Source organism: Accipiter gentilis, chromosome 7 (genome assembly GCF_929443795.1).
Source record: "Accipiter gentilis chromosome 7, bAccGen1.1, whole genome shotgun sequence".
Lineage (NCBI taxonomy): Eukaryota > Metazoa > Chordata > Aves > Accipitriformes > Accipitridae > Astur > Astur gentilis.
This window is the reverse complement of record NC_064886.1, coordinates 11857944-11878072: the sequence shown is the minus strand read 5'-3', so window position 1 is coordinate 11878072 and position 20129 is coordinate 11857944. Positions and strand designations below refer to the sequence as shown.

At 59.9% G+C, this 20129-nt stretch overlaps 8 protein-coding genes across 8 annotated transcripts; 4 read left to right on the top strand and 4 right to left on the bottom strand.

Annotated features, from left to right (window-relative positions):
- Positions 1-539: 539 nt before the first annotated feature.
- LOC126041316 (claw keratin-like) lies at positions 540-1259 on the bottom strand (the record flags this gene model as incomplete). Its single annotated transcript, XM_049806803.1, has 2 exons — positions 1212-1259; positions 540-827 (listed from the first exon to the last, which is right to left on the bottom strand). Coding segments are annotated over exons 1-2 (336 nt in total), but the record flags the coding sequence as incomplete, so codon positions are not given.
- Positions 1260-2912: 1653 nt separating this feature from the next.
- Positions 2913-3338, top strand: LOC126040950 (claw keratin-like). Its single transcript, XM_049806059.1, has one exon. The coding sequence runs from the start codon at positions 2913-2915 to the stop codon at positions 3336-3338; it is 426 nt and encodes a 141-aa protein (XP_049662016.1).
- Positions 3339-5813: 2475 nt separating this feature from the next.
- On the bottom strand, positions 5814-6221 carry LOC126041374 (claw keratin-like). Its single transcript, XM_049806939.1, has one exon. The coding sequence runs from the start codon at positions 6219-6221 to the stop codon at positions 5814-5816; it is 408 nt and encodes a 135-aa protein (XP_049662896.1).
- A 2010-nt stretch (positions 6222-8231) lies between these two features.
- Positions 8232-8657, top strand: LOC126040805 (claw keratin-like). The gene has a single exon (XM_049805719.1). The coding sequence runs from the start codon at positions 8232-8234 to the stop codon at positions 8655-8657; it is 426 nt and encodes a 141-aa protein (XP_049661676.1).
- A 2475-nt stretch (positions 8658-11132) lies between these two features.
- LOC126040806 (claw keratin-like) lies at positions 11133-11540 on the bottom strand. Its single transcript, XM_049805720.1, has one exon. The coding sequence runs from the start codon at positions 11538-11540 to the stop codon at positions 11133-11135; it is 408 nt and encodes a 135-aa protein (XP_049661677.1).
- A 2010-nt stretch (positions 11541-13550) lies between these two features.
- Positions 13551-13976, top strand: LOC126040804 (claw keratin-like). The gene has a single exon (XM_049805718.1). It carries the CDS (start codon positions 13551-13553, stop codon positions 13974-13976), a length of 426 nt encoding a protein of 141 aa, XP_049661675.1.
- Positions 13977-16450: 2474 nt separating this feature from the next.
- Positions 16451-16858, bottom strand: LOC126040807 (claw keratin-like). Its single transcript, XM_049805721.1, has one exon. The coding sequence runs from the start codon at positions 16856-16858 to the stop codon at positions 16451-16453; it is 408 nt and encodes a 135-aa protein (XP_049661678.1).
- Positions 16859-18868: 2010 nt separating this feature from the next.
- Positions 18869-19276, top strand: LOC126041089 (claw keratin-like). The gene has a single exon (XM_049806357.1). The coding sequence runs from the start codon at positions 18869-18871 to the stop codon at positions 19274-19276; it is 408 nt and encodes a 135-aa protein (XP_049662314.1).
- Positions 19277-20129: the final 853 nt, after the last annotated feature.

Below are 20129 nucleotides of genomic sequence, written 5' to 3'. Positions count from 1 at the left end.
AGACACTGAGCAAATTGCCCAAATGCTCCAAGGGCACTACCGTGGCAGATTCAAGCAGCCCGGACCAATACGCCCCGAGGTTTGGGGGAAGTGGGAAAGAAGAAGGAAGGATGAAGAAAAACCATGGGTCGACCTTGTGATGCAACACAGCTTTTATTGCAGTTTGAGGGGAGGAGGCAGCTGGGAGAAGAGCAGGGCCCCAGCCAAGGGCAGCCCCACGTCTCCTGGCAGCCGGCAGAGCGACAGCGAGCATCAGCCGTGCCGCAGCAGCAGGCACCTAGGGCAAGTCTCTGTCATCAGGGGACAACAAGTCTTGAAGGGATGCTCAAGGAGGGCAGGAGGAAGGCAGAGCTGGGCCCCGAGCAGGCACGAGGCTCCCAGGCTCTGGAGAGAAGCAATGCCGAAGGCATGTCCTTCCACAGAGCGTCGTGTCGGGATGTGCCAGGGGCTTTTCTGGAGCTCTCCTTCATCTGTGGCCAGACCCAGCGTGGGGCTTAGCAAGGCCCACAGTTGCCGTTGAGGTACCTGTGGCCTCGGCCCCAGCCGCCATATCCGCAACCCCCGTAGCCCCCGTAGCCCCCGTAGCCTCCATAGCCCCCAAGGCCTCCATAGCCCCAAGAGCCTCCATAGCCTCCATAGCCCCCAAGGCCTCCAAAACCGCCACGGCCTCCAAAAGTGCCACCAAAGCCCCCTCCAACTCCGGGGGCTCCCGCCGAGCCAACAACGCTGTACTGCGGGAAGGAGCTGAGGATGGGCCCGGGGAAGGTGACCACCGAGGGCGGGGGCTGGATCACCACCGTGGAGTCGGTGCACTGCCGCACGCAGGGCTCGTTGCAGGTGTCAGCCAGCGGGGCCGGGGCGGCCACCCCGCAGGAAGGGGCGCACAGGCTGGAGCAGGACATCCTTGGGTTCGGGAGGTAAAGCTGCAAGACAAGGCAGAGCTCTGGCTCAGTGCAAGGCCTGATCCTAAGTCCCTCCGGCCTCTCTCACACTCGGAGCCTGTGTCCCAGGGCGTGCTCGCGATTATCTCGGCAGTCAGAGCAAAAACACGTTCCAGAGTTGAAATGCTGCTTTAGACCCCTTGCTGCCCTCATGCTCCCTGGTTCTTACTCGGCCACGGCAGGGAGGCAAAACTCCCTCATCCAAAGCAGATGGAAAATCACCAAGCTCCCAAAGGACTTGAGGGCACTGGCATACTCAGGGCATCGTACCTGTGAGTTCAAATTTCCATCCTTTCCATAGTTCTGAAACAGCACCATCACATCCTAACCATGTGCTATGAAAGTGTGGTGGAGCACTCAGCAAAAGACACCTTGAGAAAGCCACTGCTGTGGAAGGAAAGGTGGAGGTAAGACTTGGACTTACCACAATGATCAGGAGAGACAAGCGGAGGAAACTGGATAGAGGGCTGCAAAGCCCTCAGCTCTTTTATACATGTCCCAGACTGCCCGGGCCATCGGCCAAGGGGGCGGTTGCAAAAAGCCCAGGTAATTATGAATACCAGCGGACAAGCTTCCTGACACAGATAGTGATGCGAGACAACTATGTGCCTCCTCACTGGGGACATTGGCGTGCAAATGTGCCCTGGAGAAGAAAGAGGTGATGGGAGGGACAGACTGTGACACATCATTACATGAAAGACAAGGCGCTGCTGTAGCTGAACTCGCGGCACCAATAAACCCTGGCCTGTCCCTAATCCCTCACTTTGCTTACGTAGAAGAATCCTGGGCATCTCGCAGAAGATTGCTGTGCCCAACCACGCCACGCTCAGCACTCAGCAGCAGTCCAGCCACGCACCCAGAGCCATCGGTGCCCAGCATGCCTGTGCCCGTAGGGAGCGTGGCCACGTGCAGCCTGGCTCTCTGTGGGTGCTCGGCCAGCATCTCCGGGCACAGTCCTCAGTGCCCAGGTGAGTAATCAAGTCCCTCCAGAGGGGGCTCGGGGAGGACCACGCTCACAGACATGAGGCTGAAGGAGCTGACAGCGACCTGGTCGCGTTGCTGCCCTTCTGCTCCTCCATACACGTCCCCCGTCTCAGAGGTCTCCCCTGCTCTACCCCACTGCCGTGCCCATCGCGTCTCTACCAGGCCCCTGTGCGTCTGCGGTTTTGCCACACATGGCACCCATCCCCTCTACTCTTTGCATGGCCGTCGAGTGAAACCGGGACCTAAAAATCCCAATGCCCGCCAGAGCCTTTGGGGTGGGCAATTAGCAGAGATGCCTGTGGACCCCAGGACCGTGAGATGCGCAGCTGTTGCTGGCATTCAGAGATGGTGGGCATTTGGAAGTCACCCCGAGCGCCTGGAATGGCTTCTGCTTTTGCCCAACCTCCCGCTGCCTGTGTTTACCAGCCTGTAAAAGAGAGCTAATGACAGGCGTGATGGCTGTGCCCAGGATTGCAAAGCACTTCTGCAAGATGCCTGGGACTTTTCTACATAGGCAAAGTGGGGGATCAGGGACAGATCAGGGTTTATTGGTGGTACGAGGTCAACTACAGCACCGCCTTGTCTTTCATGTAATGACGTGTCACGGTCTGTCCCTCCCATCGCCCCTATGCTCTTCAGGGCGCGTTTGCCTCTTCAGGACACCAAAGTCCCCAGTGAAGAGGGATATAATTGTCTCGCTTCATTATCTGTGTCATGAAGCTTCTTCACTTGATTTCGGGATTACGTGGGGTTTCCACCACCACCCCCTTAGCCGATGCCCCAGGCAGTGTGGGACAAGTATAAAAGAGCTGAGGCCTTTGCAGCCCTCTATCCATCTTCCTCCACTTGCCTCTCCTAATCAACTGGGTAAGTCCAGCTCTTGGAAGCCTCTTGGGGATCTCTGCCTGCCTCCCTCCATACAGCCCCTTCCCCACACCCTGGCCTAATCCCTGGTGCCTTTTCCAGCACTCCCTGCCTGCCTGGAAGATGTCCTGCTCCAGCCTGTGCGCCCCTTCCTGCGGGGTGGCCGCCCCGGCCCCGCTGGCTGACACCTGCAACGAGCCCTGCGTGCGGCAGTGCCCCGACTCCACGGTGGTGATCCAGCCCCCGCCCTCGGTGGTCACCTTCCCCGGGCCCATCCTCAGCTCCTTCCCGCAGTACAGCGTTGTTGGCTCGGCGGGAGCCCCCGGAGTTGGAGGGGGCTTTGGTGGCACTTTTGGAGGCCGTGGCGGTTTTGGAGGCCTTGGGGGCTATGGAGGCTATGGAGGCTCTTGGGGCTATGGAGGCCTTGGGGGCTATGGAGGCTACGGGGGCTACGGGGGCTACGGAGGCTACGGAGGCTATGGGGGTTGCGGATATGGCGGCTGGGGCCGAGGCCACAGGTACCTCAACGGCAACTGTGGGCCTTGCTAAGCCCCACGCTGGGTCTGGCCACAGATGAAGGAGAGCTCCAGAAAAGCCCCTGGCACATCCCGACACGACGCTCTGTGGAAGGACATGCCTTCGGCATTGCTTCTCTCCAGAGCCTGGGAGCCTCGTGCCTGCTCGGGGCCCAGCTCTGCCTTCCTCCTGCCCTCCTTGAGCATCCCTTCAAGACTTGTTGCCCCCTGATGACAGAGACTTGCCCTAGGTGCCTGCTGCTGCGGCACGGCTGATGCTCGCTGTCGCTCTGCCGGCTGCCAGGAGACGTGGGGCTGCCCTTGGCCGGGGCCCTGCTCTCCTCCCAGCTGCCTCCTCCCCTCAAACTGCAATAAAAGCTGTGTCGCATCGCAAGGTCGACCCATGGTTTTTCTTCATCCTTCCTCCATACCCAGTACCCCGAGTGGCAGCCTTGGCTCCCTGGGCCGCCCCAGCCAGCTCCCACCCGGGGCCTCATCAGGGGCACCTGCAGGAGCTGCTGTGCTTCCTCCTGCCTGCCCTTGGCAGCACGCCCCTCCACCAGCCACTCTTATGCAGCAGGGATCATGCTCGTCTCTTTCACCAACAGCTTCTCCCTCTTTCCCTTCCCTGTCTTCCCCCCACTTTGGGCTCCTGCACTCCACAGCCCAAGAAGAGCTGTTGGGCCCCGCAGTGAGTTTGCCGCCCACTCTGACCATTCCCCAGGGGCTGCCTGCAGCCTCAGGGCCGCGGGGATTGGGATGCCAACGGAGACGCTCCAACAGCAAAGGCCCAGCTCAGAGCCACTTGGGAGGCCATGGGTCGACAGGGGAGACGGTAAGCAACCCCCAGCACCTCCCCAACTGCCATGCCTCCATCCCCTCCACATCCCTGCACCCCTGCACCACCTCCTCACCCTGTTTTTCCTCCGTCTTCCACTGCTGCTTGCAGGCACTTTTGGCCCCGTCTTGCCCCCGCTGCTGGAGCAGAAGCTCTTCCTGGGATTCCCTGTGTCACCCACCTGCCACCTGGGGATACGGCTCTGCCCAGGAAAAAAATGACTGGAGAGCTTCCCACAGCCCCGTGCTCTGGACCAGATTTGCTGGCCCTTGTTTGCACACCAGCCCACAAAGTAGCCCACACTACCACACCCCCCGCAAAGCACCCAGCCACAGCAGCCGTGACGCGGTCGCCAGAACCCCCTTCCACCGCTGTGTCCTCAGCAGACACACAGGGGACACCACGTGAGCCAGGACCTGGTGGATGGCCGAGAATCAGTGCAGGGGGACCTGGCCAGCTGTGAGGACGGGCAGAGACTGAAACACCCTCAAGGGAAAGAGAAGACGTGCAAACTTCAGTTCAGGCAGTGGAAGGAAGGAACGCCTGCTCTTGCCAGTTTGCTGCCTTCTATCCCATCCCCTGTGTTCACAGCTGCGGATGAGACATCTTTTCTTGAGCTCCCCAGCAGTGACCAACGTGCTGCCACACTGCCCTTCCTGGTGGCTCTGGCCGGAACTCTCCCTGTCCAAGACCACTTTGCCGTCCTGGGATCACAAGCTCAGAAGATACTTGGAGAAGGGAGGCACCTCGGGAGGGTAGACAATCCAACCTCGTGCTCGGAGAGCTTTGTGCTTCACCTGACTGGATACCCGTGGCCACTTCAGGCTTCTGAGGGGAGATTTGGGAAGACTTGGCTGTGTCTATCTCACTCCTTCCCGGTGGCCCCCACCTCTAGCTGGGCACAGGGGCATGGCCAGCAGCCCTGTACATGCAGTGGTCGTCTCTCCATTTCCCTGGACCTCCAAACGTGACCGTTAACAAGGCAATAAAAGGAGGTAGTGCCTGGCATGCTGGTTTTGCAGGGCATTTGGAAGAGCTTCTGCAAGACACCTATGGCGCTTTCACGTATTCAAAGTGGGCTTTGGGAATGTATTGTGCTTATTGCTGGTGGGAGACCAGGGAAGCTCAGTGGGATGTGCTCTACAAGACTCAGCTGGGACTGCCATCATCAGTTGTAAGACACTGAGCAAATTGCCCAAATGCTCCAAGGGCACCACCGTGGCAGATTCAAGCAGCCCGGACCAATACGCCCCGAGGTTTGGGGGAAGTGGGAAAGAAGAAGGAAGGATGAAGAAAAACCATGGGTCGACCTTGTGATGCAACACAGCTTTTATTGCAGTTTGAGGGGAGGAGGCAGCTGGGAGAAGAGCAGGGCCCCGGCCAAGGGCAGCCCCACGTCTCCTGGCAGCCGGCAGAGCGACAGCGAGCATCAGCCGTGCCGCAGCAGCAGGCACCTAGGGCAAGTCTCTGTCATCAGGGGACAACAAGTCTTGAAGGGATGCTCAAGGAGGGCAGGAGGAAGGCAGAGCTGGGCCCCGAGCAGGCACGAGGCTCCCAGGCTCTGGAGAGAAGCAATGCCGAAGGCATGTCCTTCCACAGAGCGTCGTGTCGGGATGTGCCAGGGGCTTTTCTGGAGCTCTCCTTCATCTGTGGCCAGACCCAGCGTGGGGCTTAGCAAGGCCCACAGTTGCCGTTGAGGTACCTGTGGCCTCGGCCCCAGCCGCCATATCCGCAACCCCCGTAGCCCCCGTAGCCCCCGTAGCCTCCATAGCCCCCAAGGCCTCCATAGCCCCAAGAGCCTCCATAGCCTCCATAGCCCCCAAGGCCTCCAAAACCGCCACGGCCTCCAAAAGTGCCACCAAAGCCCCCTCCAACTCCGGGGGCTCCCGCCGAGCCAACAACGCTGTACTGCGGGAAGGAGCTGAGGATGGGCCCGGGGAAGGTGACCACCGAGGGCGGGGGCTGGATCACCACCGTGGAGTCGGGGCACTGCCGCACGCAGGGCTCGTTGCAGGTGTCAGCCAGCGGGGCCGGGGCGGCCACCCCGCAGGAAGGGGCGCACAGGCTGGAGCAGGACATCCTTGGGTTCGGGAGGTAAAGCTGCAAGACAAGGCAGAGCTCTGGCTCAGTGCAAGGCCTGATCCTAAGTCCCTCCGGCCTCTCTCACACTCGGAGCCTGTGTCCCAGGGCGTGCTCGCGATTATCTCGGCAGTCAGAGCAAAAACACGTTCCAGAGTTGAAATGCTGCTTTAGACCCCTTGCTGCCCTCATGCTCCCTGGTTCTTACTCGGCCACGGCAGGGAGGCAAAACTCCCTCATCCAAAGCAGATGGAAAATCACCAAGCTCCCAAAGGACTTGAGGGCACTGGCATACTCAGGGCATCGTACCTGTGAGTTCAAATTTCCATCCTTTCCATAGTTCTGAAACAGCACCATCACATCCTAACCATGTGCTATGAAAGTGTGGTGGAGCACTCAGCAAAAGACACCTTGAGAAAGCCACTGCTGTGGAAGGAAAGGTGGAGGTAAGACTTGGACTTACCACAATGATCAGGAGAGACAAGCGGAGGAAACTGGATAGAGGGCTGCAAAGCCCTCAGCTCTTTTATACATGTCCCAGACTGCCCGGGCCATCGGCCAAGGGGGCGGTTGCAAAAAGCCCAGGTAATTATGAATACCAGCGGACAAGCTTCCTGACACAGATAGTGATGCGAGACAACTATGTGCCTCCTCACTGGGGACATTGGCGTGCAAATGTGCCCTGGAGAAGAAAGAGGTGATGGGAGGGACAGACTGTGACACATCATTACATGAAAGACAAGGCGCTGCTGTAGCTGAACTCGCGGCACCAATAAACCCTGGCCTGTCCCTAATCCCTCACTTTGCTTACGTAGAAGAATCCTGGGCATCTCGCAGAAGATTGCTGTGCCCAACCACGCCACGCTCAGCACTCAGCAGCAGTCCAGCCACGCACCCAGAGCCATCGGTGCCCAGCATGCCTGTGCCCGTAGGGAGCGTGGCCACGTGCAGCCTGGCTCTCTGTGGGTGCTCGGCCAGCATCTCCGGGCACAGTCCTCAGTGCCCAGGTGAGTAATCAAGTCCCTCCAGAGGGGGCTCGGGGAGGACCACGCTCACAGACATGAGGCTGAAGGAGCTGACAGCGACCTGGTCGCGTTGCTGCCCTTCTGCTCCTCCATACACGTCCCCCGTCTCAGAGGTCTCCCCTGCTCTACCCCACTGCCGTGCCCATCGCGTCTCTACCAGGCCCCTGTGCGTCTGCGGTTTTGCCACACATGGCACCCATCCCCTCTACTCTTTGCATGGCCGTCGAGTGAAACCGGGACCTAAAAATCCCAATGCCCGCCAGAGCCTTTGGGGTGGGCAATTAGCAGAGATGCCTGTGGACCCCAGGACCGTGAGATGCGCAGCTGTTGCTGGCATTCAGAGATGGTGGGCATTTGGAAGTCACCCCGAGCGCCTGGAATGGCTTCTGCTTTTGCCCAACCTCCCGCTGCCTGTGTTTACCAGCCTGTAAAAGAGAGCTAATGACAGGCGTGATGGCTGTGCCCAGGATTGCAAAGCACTTCTGCAAGATGCCTGGGACTTTTCTACATAGGCAAAGTGGGGGATCAGGGACAGATCAGGGTTTATTGGTGGTACGAGGTCAACTACAGCACCGCCTTGTCTTTCATGTAATGACGTGTCACGGTCTGTCCCTCCCATCGCCCCTATGCTCTTCAGGGCGCGTTTGCCTCTTCAGGACACCAAAGTCCCCAGTGAAGAGGGATATAATTGTCTCGCTTCATTATCTGTGTCATGAAGCTTCTTCACTTGATTTCGGGATTACGTGGGGTTTCCACCACCACCCCCTTAGCCGATGCCCCAGGCAGTGTGGGACAAGTATAAAAGAGCTGAGGCCTTTGCAGCCCTCTATCCATCTTCCTCCACTTGACTCTCCTAATCAACTGGGTAAGTCCAGCTCTTGGAAGCCTCTTGGGGATCTCTGCCTGCCTCCCTCCATACAGCCCCTTCCCCACACCCTGGCCTAATCCCTGGTGCCTTTTCCAGCACTCCCTGCCTGCCTGGAAGATGTCCTGCTCCAGCCTGTGCGCCCCTTCCTGCGGGGTGGCCGCCCCGGCCCCGCTGGCTGACACCTGCAACGAGCCCTGCGTGCGGCAGTGCCCCGACTCCACGGTGGTGATCCAGCCCCCGCCCTCGGTGGTCACCTTCCCCGGGCCCATCCTCAGCTCCTTCCCGCAGTACAGCGTTGTTGGCTCGGCGGGAGCCCCCGGAGTTGGAGGGGGCTTTGGTGGCACTTTTGGAGGCCGTGGCGGTTTTGGAGGCCTTGGGGGCTATGGAGGCTATGGAGGCTCTTGGGGCTATGGAGGCCTTGGGGGCTATGGAGGCTACGGGGGCTACGGGGGCTACGGAGGCTACGGAGGCTATGGGGGTTGCGGATATGGCGGCTGGGGCCGAGGCCACAGGTACCTCAACGGCAACTGTGGGCCTTGCTAAGCCCCACGCTGGGTCTGGCCACAGATGAAGGAGAGCTCCAGAAAAGCCCCTGGCACATCCCGACACGACGCTCTGTGGAAGGACATGCCTTCGGCATTGCTTCTCTCCAGAGCCTGGGAGCCTCGTGCCTGCTCGGGGCCCAGCTCTGCCTTCCTCCTGCCCTCCTTGAGCATCCCTTCAAGACTTGTTGCCCCCTGATGACAGAGACTTGCCCTAGGTGCCTGCTGCTGCGGCACGGCTGATGCTCGCTGTCGCTCTGCCGGCTGCCAGGAGACGTGGGGCTGCCCTTGGCCGGGGCCCTGCTCTCCTCCCAGCTGCCTCCTCCCCTCAAACTGCAATAAAAGCTGTGTCGCATCGCAAGGTCGACCCATGGTTTTTCTTCATCCTTCCTCCATACCCAGTACCCCGAGTGGCAGCCTTGGCTCCCTGGGCCGCCCCAGCCAGCTCCCACCCGGGGCCTCATCAGGGGCACCTGCAGGAGCTGCTGTGCTTCCTCCTGCCTGCCCTTGGCAGCACGCCCCTCCACCAGCCACTCTTATGCAGCAGGGATCATGCTCGTCTCTTTCACCAACAGCTTCTCCCTCTTTCCCTTCCCTGTCTTCCCCCCACTTTGGGCTCCTGCACTCCACAGCCCAAGAAGAGCTGTTGGGCCCCGCAGTGAGTTTGCCGCCCACTCTGACCATTCCCCAGGGGCTGCCTGCAGCCTCAGGGCCGCGGGGATTGGGATGCCAACGGAGACGCTCCAACAGCAAAGGCCCAGCTCAGAGCCACTTGGGAGGCCATGGGTCAACAGGGGAGACGGTAAGCAACCCCCAGCACCTCCCCAACTGCCATGCCTCCATCCCCTCCACATCCCTGCACCCCTGCACCACCTCCTCACCCTGTTTTTCCTCCGTCTTCCACTGCTGCTTGCAGGCACTTTTGGCCCCGTCTTGCCCCCGCTGCTGGAGCAGAAGCTCTTCCTGGGATTCCCTGTGTCACCCACCTGCCACCTGGGGATACGGCTCTGCCCAGGAAAAAAATGACTGGAGAGCTTCCCACAGCCCCGTGCTCTGGACCAGATTTGCTGGCCCTTGTTTGCACACCAGCCCACAAAGTAGCCCACACTACCACACCCCCCGCAAAGCACCCAGCCACAGCAGCCATGACGCGGTCGCCAGAACCCCCTTCCACCGCTGTGTCCTCAGCAGACACACAGGGGACACCACGTGAGCCAGGACCTGGTGGATGGCCGAGAATCAGTGCAGGGGGACCTGGCCAGCTGTGAGGACGGGCAGAGACTGAAACACCCTCAAGGGAAAGAGAAGACGTGCAAACTTCAGTTCAGGCAGTGGAAGGAAGGAACGCCTGCTCTTGCCAGTTTGCTGCCTTCTATCCCATCCTCTGTGTTCACAGCTGCGGATGAGACATCTTTTCTTGAGCTCCCCAGCAGTGACCAACGTGCTGCCACACTGCCCTTCCTGGTGGCTCTGGCCGGAACTCTCCCTGTCCAAGACCACTTTGCCGTCCTGGGATCACAAGCTCAGAAGATACTTGGAGAAGGGAGGCACCTCAGGAGGGTAGACAATCCAACCTCGTGCTCGGAGAGCTTTGTGCTTCACCTGACTGGATACCCGTGGCCACTTCAGGCCTCTGAGGGGAGATTTGGGAAGACTTGGCTGTGTCTATCTCACTCCTTCCCGGTGGCCCCCACCTCTAGCTGGGCACAGGGGCATGGCCAGCAGCCCTGTACATGCAGTGGTCGTCTCTCCATTTCCCTGGACCTCCAAACGTGACCGTTAACAAGGCAGTAAAAGGAGGTAGTGCCTGGCATGCTGGTTTTGCAGGGCATTTGGAAGAGCTTCTGCAAGACACCTATGGCGCTTTCACGTATTCAAAGTGGGCTTTGGGAATGTATTGTGCTTATTGCTGGTGGGAGACCAGGGAAGCTCAGTGGGATGTGCTCTACAAGACTCAGCTGGGACTGCCATCATCAGTTGTAAGACACTGAGCAAATTGCCCAAATGCTCCAAGGGCACTACCGTGGCAGATTCAAGCAGCCCGGACCAATACGCCCCGAGGTTTGGGGGAAGTGGGAAAGAAGAAGGAAGGATGAAGAAAAACCATGGGTCGACCTTGCGATGCAACACAGCTTTTATTGCAGTTTGAGGGGAGGAGGCAGCTGGGAGAAGAGCAGGGCCCCGGCCAAGGGCAGCCCCACGTCTCCTGGCAGCCGGCAGAGCGACAGCGAGCATCAGCCGTGCCGCAGCAGCAGGCACCTAGGGCAAGTCTCTGTCATCAGGGGGCAACAAGTCTTGAAGGGATGCTCAAGGAGGGCAGGAGGAAGGCAGAGCTGGGCCCCGAGCAGGCACGAGGCTCCCAGGCTCTGGAGAGAAGCAATGCCGAAGGCATGTCCTTCCACAGAGCGTCGTGTCGGGATGTGCCAGGGGCTTTTCTGGAGCTCTCCTTCATCTGTGGCCAGACCCAGCGTGGGGCTTAGCAAGGCCCACAGTTGCCGTTGAGGTACCTGTGGCCTCGGCCCCAGCCGCCATATCCGCAACCCCCATAGCCCCCGTAGCCCCCGTAGCCTCCATAGCCCCCAAGGCCTCCATAGCCCCAAGAGCCTCCATAGCCTCCATAGCCCCCAAGGCCTCCAAAACCGCCACGGCCTCCAAAAGTGCCACCAAAGCCCCCTCCAACTCCGGGGGCTCCCGCCGAGCCAACAACGCTGTACTGCGGGAAGGAGCTGAGGATGGGCCCGGGGAAGGTGACCACCGAGGGCGGGGGCTGGATCACCACCGTGGAGTCGGGGCACTGCCGCACGCAGGGCTCGTTGCAGGTGTCAGCCAGCGGGGCCGGGGCGGCCACCCCGCAGGAAGGGGCGCACAGGCTGGAGCAGGACATCCTTGGGTTCGGGAGGTAAAGCTGCAAGACAAGGCAGAGCTCTGGCTCAGTGCAAGGCCTGATCCTAAGTCCCTCCGGCCTCTCTCACACTCGGAGCCTGTGTCCCAGGGCGTGCTCGCGATTATCTCGGCAGTCAGAGCAAAAACACGTTCCAGAGTTGAAATGCTGCTTTAGACCCCTTGCTGCCCTCATGCTCCCTGGTTCTTACTCGGCCACGGCAGGGAGGCAAAACTCCCTCATCCAAAGCAGATGGAAAATCACCAAGCTCCCAAAGGACTTGAGGGCACTGGCATACTCAGGGCATCGTACCTGTGAGTTCAAATTTCCATCCTTTCCATAGTTCTGAAACAGCACCATCACATCCTAACCATGTGCTATGAAAGTGTGGTGGAGCACTCAGCAAAAGACACCTTGAGAAAGCCACTGCTGTGGAAGGAAAGGTGGAGGTAAGACTTGGACTTACCACAATGATCAGGAGAGACAAGCGGAGGAAACTGGATAGAGGGCTGCAAAGCCCTCAGCTCTTTTATACATGTCCCAGACTGCCCGGGCCATCGGCCAAGGGGGCGGTTGCAAAAAGCCCAGGTAATTATGAATACAAGCGGACAAGCTTCCTGACACAGATAGTGATGCGAGACAACTATGTGCCTCCTCACTGGGGACATTGGCGTGCAAATGTGCCCTGGAGAAGAAAGAGGTGATGGGAGGGACAGACTGTGACACATCATTACATGAAAGACAAGGCGCTGCTGTAGCTGAACTCGCGGCACCAATAAACCCTGGCCTGTCCCTAATCCCTCACTTTGCTTACGTAGAAGAATCCTGGGCATCTCGCAGAAGATTGCTGTGCCCAACCACGCCACGCTCAGCACTCAGCAGCAGTCCAGCCACGCACCCAGAGCCATCGGTGCCCAGCATGCCTGTGCCCGTAGGGAGCGTGGCCACGTGCAGCCTGGCTCTCTGTGGGTGCTCGGCCAGCATCTCCGGGCACAGTCCTCAGTGCCCAGGAGAGTAATCAAGTCCCTCCAGAGGGGGCTCGGGGAGGACCACGCTCACAGACATGAGGCTGAAGGAGCTGACAGCGACCTGGTCGCGTTGCTGCCCTTCTGCTCCTCCATATACGTCCCCCGTCTCAGAGGTCTCCCCTGCTCTACCCCACTGCCGTGCCCATCGCGTCTCTACCAGGCCCCTGTGCGTCTGCGGTTTTGCCACACATGGCACCCATCCCCTCTACTCTTTGCATGGCCGTCGAGTGAAACCGGGACCTAAAAATCCCAATGCCCGCCAGAGCCTTTGGGGTGGGCAATTAGCAGAGATGCCTGTGGACCCCAGGACCGTGAGATGCGCAGCTGTTGCTGGCATTCAGAGATGGTGGGCATTTGGAAGTCACCCCGAGCGCCTGGAATGGCTTCTGCTTTTGCCCAACCTCCCGCTGCCTGTGTTTACCAGCCTGTAAAAGAGAGCTAATGACAGGCGTGATGGCTGTGCCCAGGATTGCAAAGCACTTCTGCAAGATGCCTGGGACTTTTCTACATAGGCAAAGTGGGGGATCAGGGACAGATCGGGGTTTATTGGTGGTACGAGGTCAACTACAGCACCGCCTTGTCTTTCATGTAATGACGTGTCACGGTCTGTCCCTCCCATCGCCCCTATGCTCTTCAGGGCGCGTTTGCCTCTTCAGGACACCAAAGTCCCCAGTGAAGAGGGATATAATTGTCTCGCTTCATTATCTGTGTCATGAAGCTTCTTCACTTGATTTCGGGATTACGTGGGGTTTCCACCACCACCCCCTTAGCCGATGCCCCAGGCAGTGTGGGACAAGTATAAAAGAGCTGAGGCCTTTGCAGCCCTCTATCCATCTTCCTCCACTTGACTCTCCTAATCAACTGGGTAAGTCCAGCTCTTGGAAGCCTCTTGGGGATCTCTGCCTGCCTCCCTCCATACAGCCCCTTCCCCACACCCTGGCCTAATCCCTGGTGCCTTTTCCAGCACTCCCTGCCTGCCTGGAAGATGTCCTGCTCCAGCCTGTGCGCCCCTTCCTGCGGGGTGGCCGCCCCGGCCCCGCTGGCTGACACCTGCAACGAGCCCTGCGTGCGGCAGTGCCCCGACTCCACGGTGGTGATCCAGCCCCCGCCCTCGGTGGTCACCTTCCCCGGGCCCATCCTCAGCTCCTTCCCGCAGTACAGCGTTGTTGGCTCGGCGGGAGCCCCCGGAGTTGGAGGGGGCTTTGGTGGCACTTTTGGAGGCCGTGGCGGTTTTGGAGGCCTTGGGGGCTATGGAGGCTATGGAGGCTCTTGGGGCTATGGAGGCCTTGGGGGCTATGGAGGCTACGGGGGCTACGGGGGCTACGGAGGCTACGGAGGCTATGGGGGTTGCGGATATGGCGGCTGGGGCCGAGGCCACAGGTACCTCAACGGCAACTGTGGGCCTTGCTAAGCCCCACGCTGGGTCTGGCCACAGATGAAGGAGAGCTCCAGAAAAGCCCCTGGCACATCCCAACACGACGCTCTGTGTAAGGACATGCCTTCGGCATTGCTGCTCTCCAGAACCTGGGTGCCTCGTGCCTGCTCGGGGCCCAGCTCTGCCTTCCTCCTGCCCTCCTTGAGCATCCCTTCAAGACTTGTTGCCCCCTGATGACAGAGACTTGCCCTAGGTGCCTGCTGCTGCGGCACGGCTGATGCTCGCTGTCGCTCTGCCGGCTGCCAGGAGACGTGGGGCTGCCCTTGGCCGGGGCCCTGCTCTCCTCCCAGCTGCCTCCTCCCCTCAAACTGCAATAAAAGCTGTGTCGCATCGCAAGGTCGACCCATGGTTTTTCTTCATCCTTCCTCCATACCCAGTACCCCGAGTGGCAGCCTTGGCTCCCTGGGCCGCCCCAGCCAGCTCCCACCCGGGGCCTCATCAGGGGCACCTGCAGGAGCTGCTGTGCTTCCTCCTGCCTGCCCTTGGCAGCACGTCCCTCCACCAGCCACTCTTATGCAGCAGGGATCATGCTCGTCTCCTTCACCAACAGCTTCTCCCTCTTCCCTTCCCTGTCTTCCGCTCACTTTGGGCTCCTGCACTCCACAGCCCAAGAAGAGCTGTTGGGCCCCGCAGTGAGTTTGCCGCCCACTCTGGCCATTCCCCAGGGGCTGCCTGCAGCCTCAGGGCCGCGGGGATTGGGATGCCAACGGAGACGCTCCAACAGCAAAGGCCCAGCTCAGAGCCACTTGGGAGGCCATGGGTCGACAGGGGAGACGGTAAGCAACCCCCAGCACCTCCCCAACTGCCATGCCTCCATCGCCTCCACATCCCTGCACCCCTGCACCACCTCCTCACCCTGTTTTTCCTCCGTCTTCCACTGCTGCTTGCAGGCACTTTTGGCCCCGTCTTGCCCCCGCTGCTGGAGCAGAAGCTCTTCCTGGGATTCCCTGTGTCACCCACCTGCCACCTGGGGATACGGCTCTGCCCAGGAAAAAAATGACTGGAGAGCTTCCCACAGCCCCGTGCTCTGGACCAGATTTGCTGGCCCTTGTTTGCACACCAGCCCACAAAGTAGCCCACACTACCACACCCCCCGCAAAGCACCCAGCCACAGCAGCCATGACGCGGTCGCCAGAACCCCCTTCCACCGCTGTGTCCTCAGCAGACACACAGGGGACACCACGTGAGCCAGGACCTGGTGGATGGCCGAGAATCAGTGCAGGGGGACCTGGCCAGCTGTGAGGACGGGCAGAGACTGAAACACCCTCAAGGGAAAGAGAAGACGTGCAAACTTCAGTTCAGGCAGTGGAAGGAAGGAACGCCTGCTCTTGCCAGTTTGCTGCCTTCTATCCCATCCTCTGTGTTCACAGCTGCGGATGAGACATCTTTTCTTGAGCTCCCCAGCAGTGACCAACGTGCTGCCACACTGCCCTTCCTGGTGGCTCTGGCCGGAACTCTCCCTGTCCAAGACCACTTTGCCGTCCCGGGATCACAAGCTCAGAAGATACTTGGAGAAGGGAGGCACCTCAGGAGGGTAGACAATCCAACCTCGTGCTCGGAGAGCTTTGTGCTTCACCTGACTGGATACCCGTGGCCACTTCAGGCCTCTGAGGGGAGATTTGGGAAGACTTGGCTGTGTCTATCTCACTCCTTCCCGGTGGCCCCCACCTCTAGCTGGGCACAGGGGCATGGCCAGCAGCCCTGTACATGCAGTGGTCGTCTCTCCATTTCCCTGGACCTCCAAACGTGACCGTTAACAAGGCAGTAAAAGGAGGTAGTGCCTGGCATGCTGGTTTTGCAGGGCATTTGGAAGAGCTTCTGCAAGACACCTATGGCGCTTTCACGTATTCAAAGTGGGCTTTGGGAATGTATTGTGCTTATTGCTGGTGGGAGACCAGGGAAGCTCAGTGGGATGTGCTCTACAAGACTCAGCTGGGACTGCCATCATCAGTTGTAAGACACTGAGCAAATTGCCCAAATGCTCCAAGGGCACTACCGTGGCAGATTCAAGCAGCCCGGACCAATACGCCCCGAGGTTTGGGGGAAGTGGGAAAGAAGAAGGAAGGATGAAGAAAAACCATGGGTCGACCTTGCGATGCAACACAGCTTTTATTGCAGTTTGAGGGGAGGAGGCAGCTGGGAGAAGAGCAGGGCCCCGGCCAAGGGCAGCCCCACGTCTCCTGGCAGCCGGCAGAGCGACAGCGAGCATCAGCCGTGCCGCAGCAGCAGGCACCTAGGGCAAGTCTCTGTCATCAGGGGGCAACAAGTCTTGAAGGGATGCTCAAGGAGGGCAGGAGGAAGGCAGAGCTGGGCCCCGAGCAGGCACGAGGCTCCCAGGCTCTGGAGAGAAGCAATGCCGAAGGCATGTCCTTCCACAGAGCGTCGTGTCGGGATGTGCCAGGGGCTTTTCTGGAGCTCTCCTTCATCTGTGGCCAGACCCAGCGTGGGGCTTAGCAAGGCCCACAGTTGCCGTTGAGGTACCTGTGGCCTCGGCCCCAGCCGCCATATCCGCAACCCCCGTAGCCCCCGTAGCCCCCGTAGCCTCCATAGCCCCCAAGGCCTCCATAGCCCCAAGAGCCTCCATAGCCTCCATAGCCCCCAAGGCCTCCAAAACCGCCACGGCCTCCAAAAGTGCCACCAAAGCCCCCTCCAACTCCGGGGGCTCCCGCCGAGCCAACAACGCTGTACTGCGGGAAGGAGCTGAGGATGGGCCCGGGGAAGGTGACCACCGAGGGCGGGGGCTGGATCACCACCGTGGAGTCGGGGCACTGCCGCACGCAGGGCTCGTTGCAGGTGTCAGCCAGCGGGGCCGGGGCGGCCACCCCGCAGGAAGGGGCGCACAGGCTGGAGCAGGACATCCTTGGGTTCGGGAGGTAAAGCTGCAAGACAAGGCAGAGCTCTGGCTCAGTGCAAGGCCTGATCCTAAGTCCCTCCGGCCTCTCTCACACTCGGAGCCTGTGTCCCAGGGCGTGCTCGCGATTATCTCGGCAGTCAGAGCAAAAACACGTTCCAGAGTTGAAATGCTGCTTTAGACCCCTTGCTGCCCTCATGCTCCCTGGTTCTTACTCGGCCACGGCAGGGAGGCAAAACTCCCTCATCCAAAGCAGATGGAAAATCACCAAGCTCCCAAAGGACTTGAGGGCACTGGCATACTCAGGGCATCGTACCTGTGAGTTCAAATTTCCATCCTTTCCATAGTTCTGAAACAGCACCATCACATCCTAACCATGTGCTATGAAAGTGTGGTGGAGCACTCAGCAAAAGACACCTTGAGAAAGCCACTGCTGTGGAAGGAAAGGTGGAGGTAAGACTTGGACTTACCACAATGATCAGGAGAGACAAGCAGAGGAAACTGGATAGAGGGCTGCAAAGCCCTCAGCTCTTTTATACATGTCCCAGACTGCCCGGGCCATCGGCCAAGGGGGCGGTTGCAAAAAGCCCAGGTAATTATGAATACAAGCGGACAAGCTTCCTGACACAGATAGTGATGCGAGACAACTATGTGCCTCCTCACTGGGGACATTGGCGTGCAAATGTGCCCTGGAGAAGAAAGAGGTGATGGGAGGGACAGACTGTGACACATCATTACATGAAAGACAAGGCGCTGCTGTAGCTGAACTCGCGGCACCAATAAACCCTGGCCTGTCCCTAATCCCTCACTTTGCTTACGTAGAAGAATCCTGGGCATCTCGCAGAAGATTGCTGTGCCCAACCACGCCACGCTCAGCACTCAGCAGCAGTCCAGCCACGCACCCAGAGCCATCGGTGCCCAGCATGCCTGTGCCCGTAGGGAGCGTGGCCACGTGCAGCCTGGCTCTCTGTGGGTGCTCGGCCAGCATCTCCGGGCACAGTCCTCAGTGCCCAGGAGAGTAATCAAGTCCCTCCAGAGGGGGCTCGGGGAGGACCACGCTCACAGACATGAGGCTGAAGGAGCTGACAGCGACCTGGTCGCGTTGCTGCCCTTCTGCTCCTCCATATACGTCCCCCGTCTCAGAGGTCTCCCCTGCTCTACCCCACTGCCGTGCCCATCGCGTCTCTACCAGGCCCCTGTGCGTCTGCGGTTTTGCCACACATGGCACCCATCCCCTCTACTCTTTGCATGGCCGTCGAGTGAAACCGGGACCTAAAAATCCCAATGCCCGCCAGAGCCTTTGGGGTGGGCAATTAGCAGAGATGCCTGTGGACCCCAGGACCGTGAGATGCGCAGCTGTTGCTGGCATTCAGAGATGGTGGGCATTTGGAAGTCACCCCGAGCGCCTGGAATGGCTTCTGCTTTTGCCCAACCTCCCGCTGCCTGTGTTTACCAGCCTGTAAAAGAGAGCTAATGACAGGCGTGATGGCTGTGCCCAGGATTGCAAAGCACTTCTGCAAGATGCCTGGGACTTTTCTACATAGGCAAAGTGGGGGATCAGGGACAGATCGGGGTTTATTGGTGGTACGAGGTCAACTACAGCACCGCCTTGTCTTTCATGTAATGACGTGTCACGGTCTGTCCCTCCCATCGCCCCTATGCTCTTCAGGGCGCGTTTGCCTCTTCAGGACACCAAAGTCCCCAGTGAAGAGGGATATAATTGTCTCGCTTCATTATCTGTGTCATGAAGCTTCTTCACTTGATTTCGGGATTACGTGGGGTTTCCACCACCACCCCCTTAGCCGATGCCCCAGGCAGTGTGGGACAAGTATAAAAGAGCTGAGGCCTTTGCAGCCCTCTATCCATCTTCCTCCACTTGACTCTCCTAATCAACTGGGTAAGTCCAGCTCTTGGAAGCCTCTTGGGGATCTCTGCCTGCCTCCCTCCATACAGCCCCTTCCCCACACCCTGGCCTAATCCCTGGTGCCTTTTCCAGCACTCCCTGCCTGCCTGGAAGATGTCCTGCTCCAGCCTGTGCGCCCCTTCCTGCGGGGTGGCCGCCCCGGCCCCGCTGGCTGACACCTGCAACGAGCCCTGCGTGCGGCAGTGCCCCGACTCCACGGTGGTGATCCAGCCCCCGCCCTCGGTGGTCACCTTCCCCGGGCCCATCCTCAGCTCCTTCCCGCAGTACAGCGTTGTTGGCTCGGCGGGAGCCCCCGGAGTTGGAGGGGGCTTTGGTGGCACTTTTGGAGGCCGTGGCGGTTTTGGAGGCCTTGGGGGCTATGGAGGCTATGGAGGCTCTTGGGGCTATGGAGGCCTTGGGGGCTATGGAGGCTACGGGGGCTACGGGGGCTACGGGGGTTGCGGATATGGCGGCTGGGGCCGAGGCCACAGGTACCTCAACGGCAACTGTGGGCCTTGCTAAGCCCCACGCTGGGTCTGGCCACAGATGAAGGAGAGCTCCAGAAAAGCCCCTGGCACATCCCGACACGACGCTCTGTGGAAGGACATGCCTTCGGCATTGCTGCTCTCCAGAACCTGGGTGCCTCGTGCCTGCTCGGGGCCCAGCTCTGCCTTCCTCCTACCCTCCTTGAGCATCCCTTCAAGACTTGTTGCCCCCTGATGACAGAGACTTGCCCTAGGTGCCTGCTGCTGCGGCACGGCTGATGCTCGCTGTCGCTCTGCCGGCTGCCAGGAGACGTGGGGCTGCCCTTGGCCGGGGCCCTGCTCTCCTCCCAGCTGCCTCCTCCCCTCAAACTGCAATAAAAGCTGATGTCGCATCGCAAGGTCGACCCATGGTTTTTCTTCATCCTTCCTCCATACCCAGTACCCCGAGTGGCAGCCTTGGCTCCCTGGGCCGCCCCAGCCAGCTCCCACCCAGGGCCTCATCAGGGGCACCTGCAGGAGCTGCTGTGCTTCCTCCTGCCTGCCCTTGGCAGCACGTCCCTCCACCAGCCACTCTTATGCAGCAGGGATCATGCTCGTCTCCTTCACCAACAGCTTCTCCCTCTTTCCCTTCCCTGTCTTCCCCCCACTTTGGGCTCCTGCACTCCACAGCCCAAGAAGAGCTGTTGGGCCCCGCAGTGAGTTTGCCGCCCACTCTGGCCATTCCCCAGGGGCTGCCTGCAGCCTCAGGGCCGCGGGGATTGGGATGCCAACGGAGACGCTCCAACAGCAAAGGCCCAGCTCAGAGCCACTTGGGAGGCCATGGGTCGACAGGGGAGACGGTAAGCAACCCCCAGCACCTCCCCAACTGCCATGCCTCCATCCCCTCCACA

Coding starts and splice junctions, on each gene's coding strand:
- LOC126040807 (XM_049805721.1), bottom strand. CDS start 16,858: ATGTCCTGCTCCAGCCTGTGCGCCCCTTCCTGCGGGGTGGCCGCCCCG.
- LOC126040950 (XM_049806059.1), top strand. CDS start 2,913: ATGTCCTGCTCCAGCCTGTGCGCCCCTTCCTGCGGGGTGGCCGCCCCG.
- LOC126040804 (XM_049805718.1), top strand. CDS start 13,551: ATGTCCTGCTCCAGCCTGTGCGCCCCTTCCTGCGGGGTGGCCGCCCCG.
- LOC126041374 (XM_049806939.1), bottom strand. CDS start 6,221: ATGTCCTGCTCCAGCCTGTGCGCCCCTTCCTGCGGGGTGGCCGCCCCG.
- LOC126041089 (XM_049806357.1), top strand. CDS start 18,869: ATGTCCTGCTCCAGCCTGTGCGCCCCTTCCTGCGGGGTGGCCGCCCCG.
- LOC126040805 (XM_049805719.1), top strand. CDS start 8,232: ATGTCCTGCTCCAGCCTGTGCGCCCCTTCCTGCGGGGTGGCCGCCCCG.
- LOC126040806 (XM_049805720.1), bottom strand. CDS start 11,540: ATGTCCTGCTCCAGCCTGTGCGCCCCTTCCTGCGGGGTGGCCGCCCCG.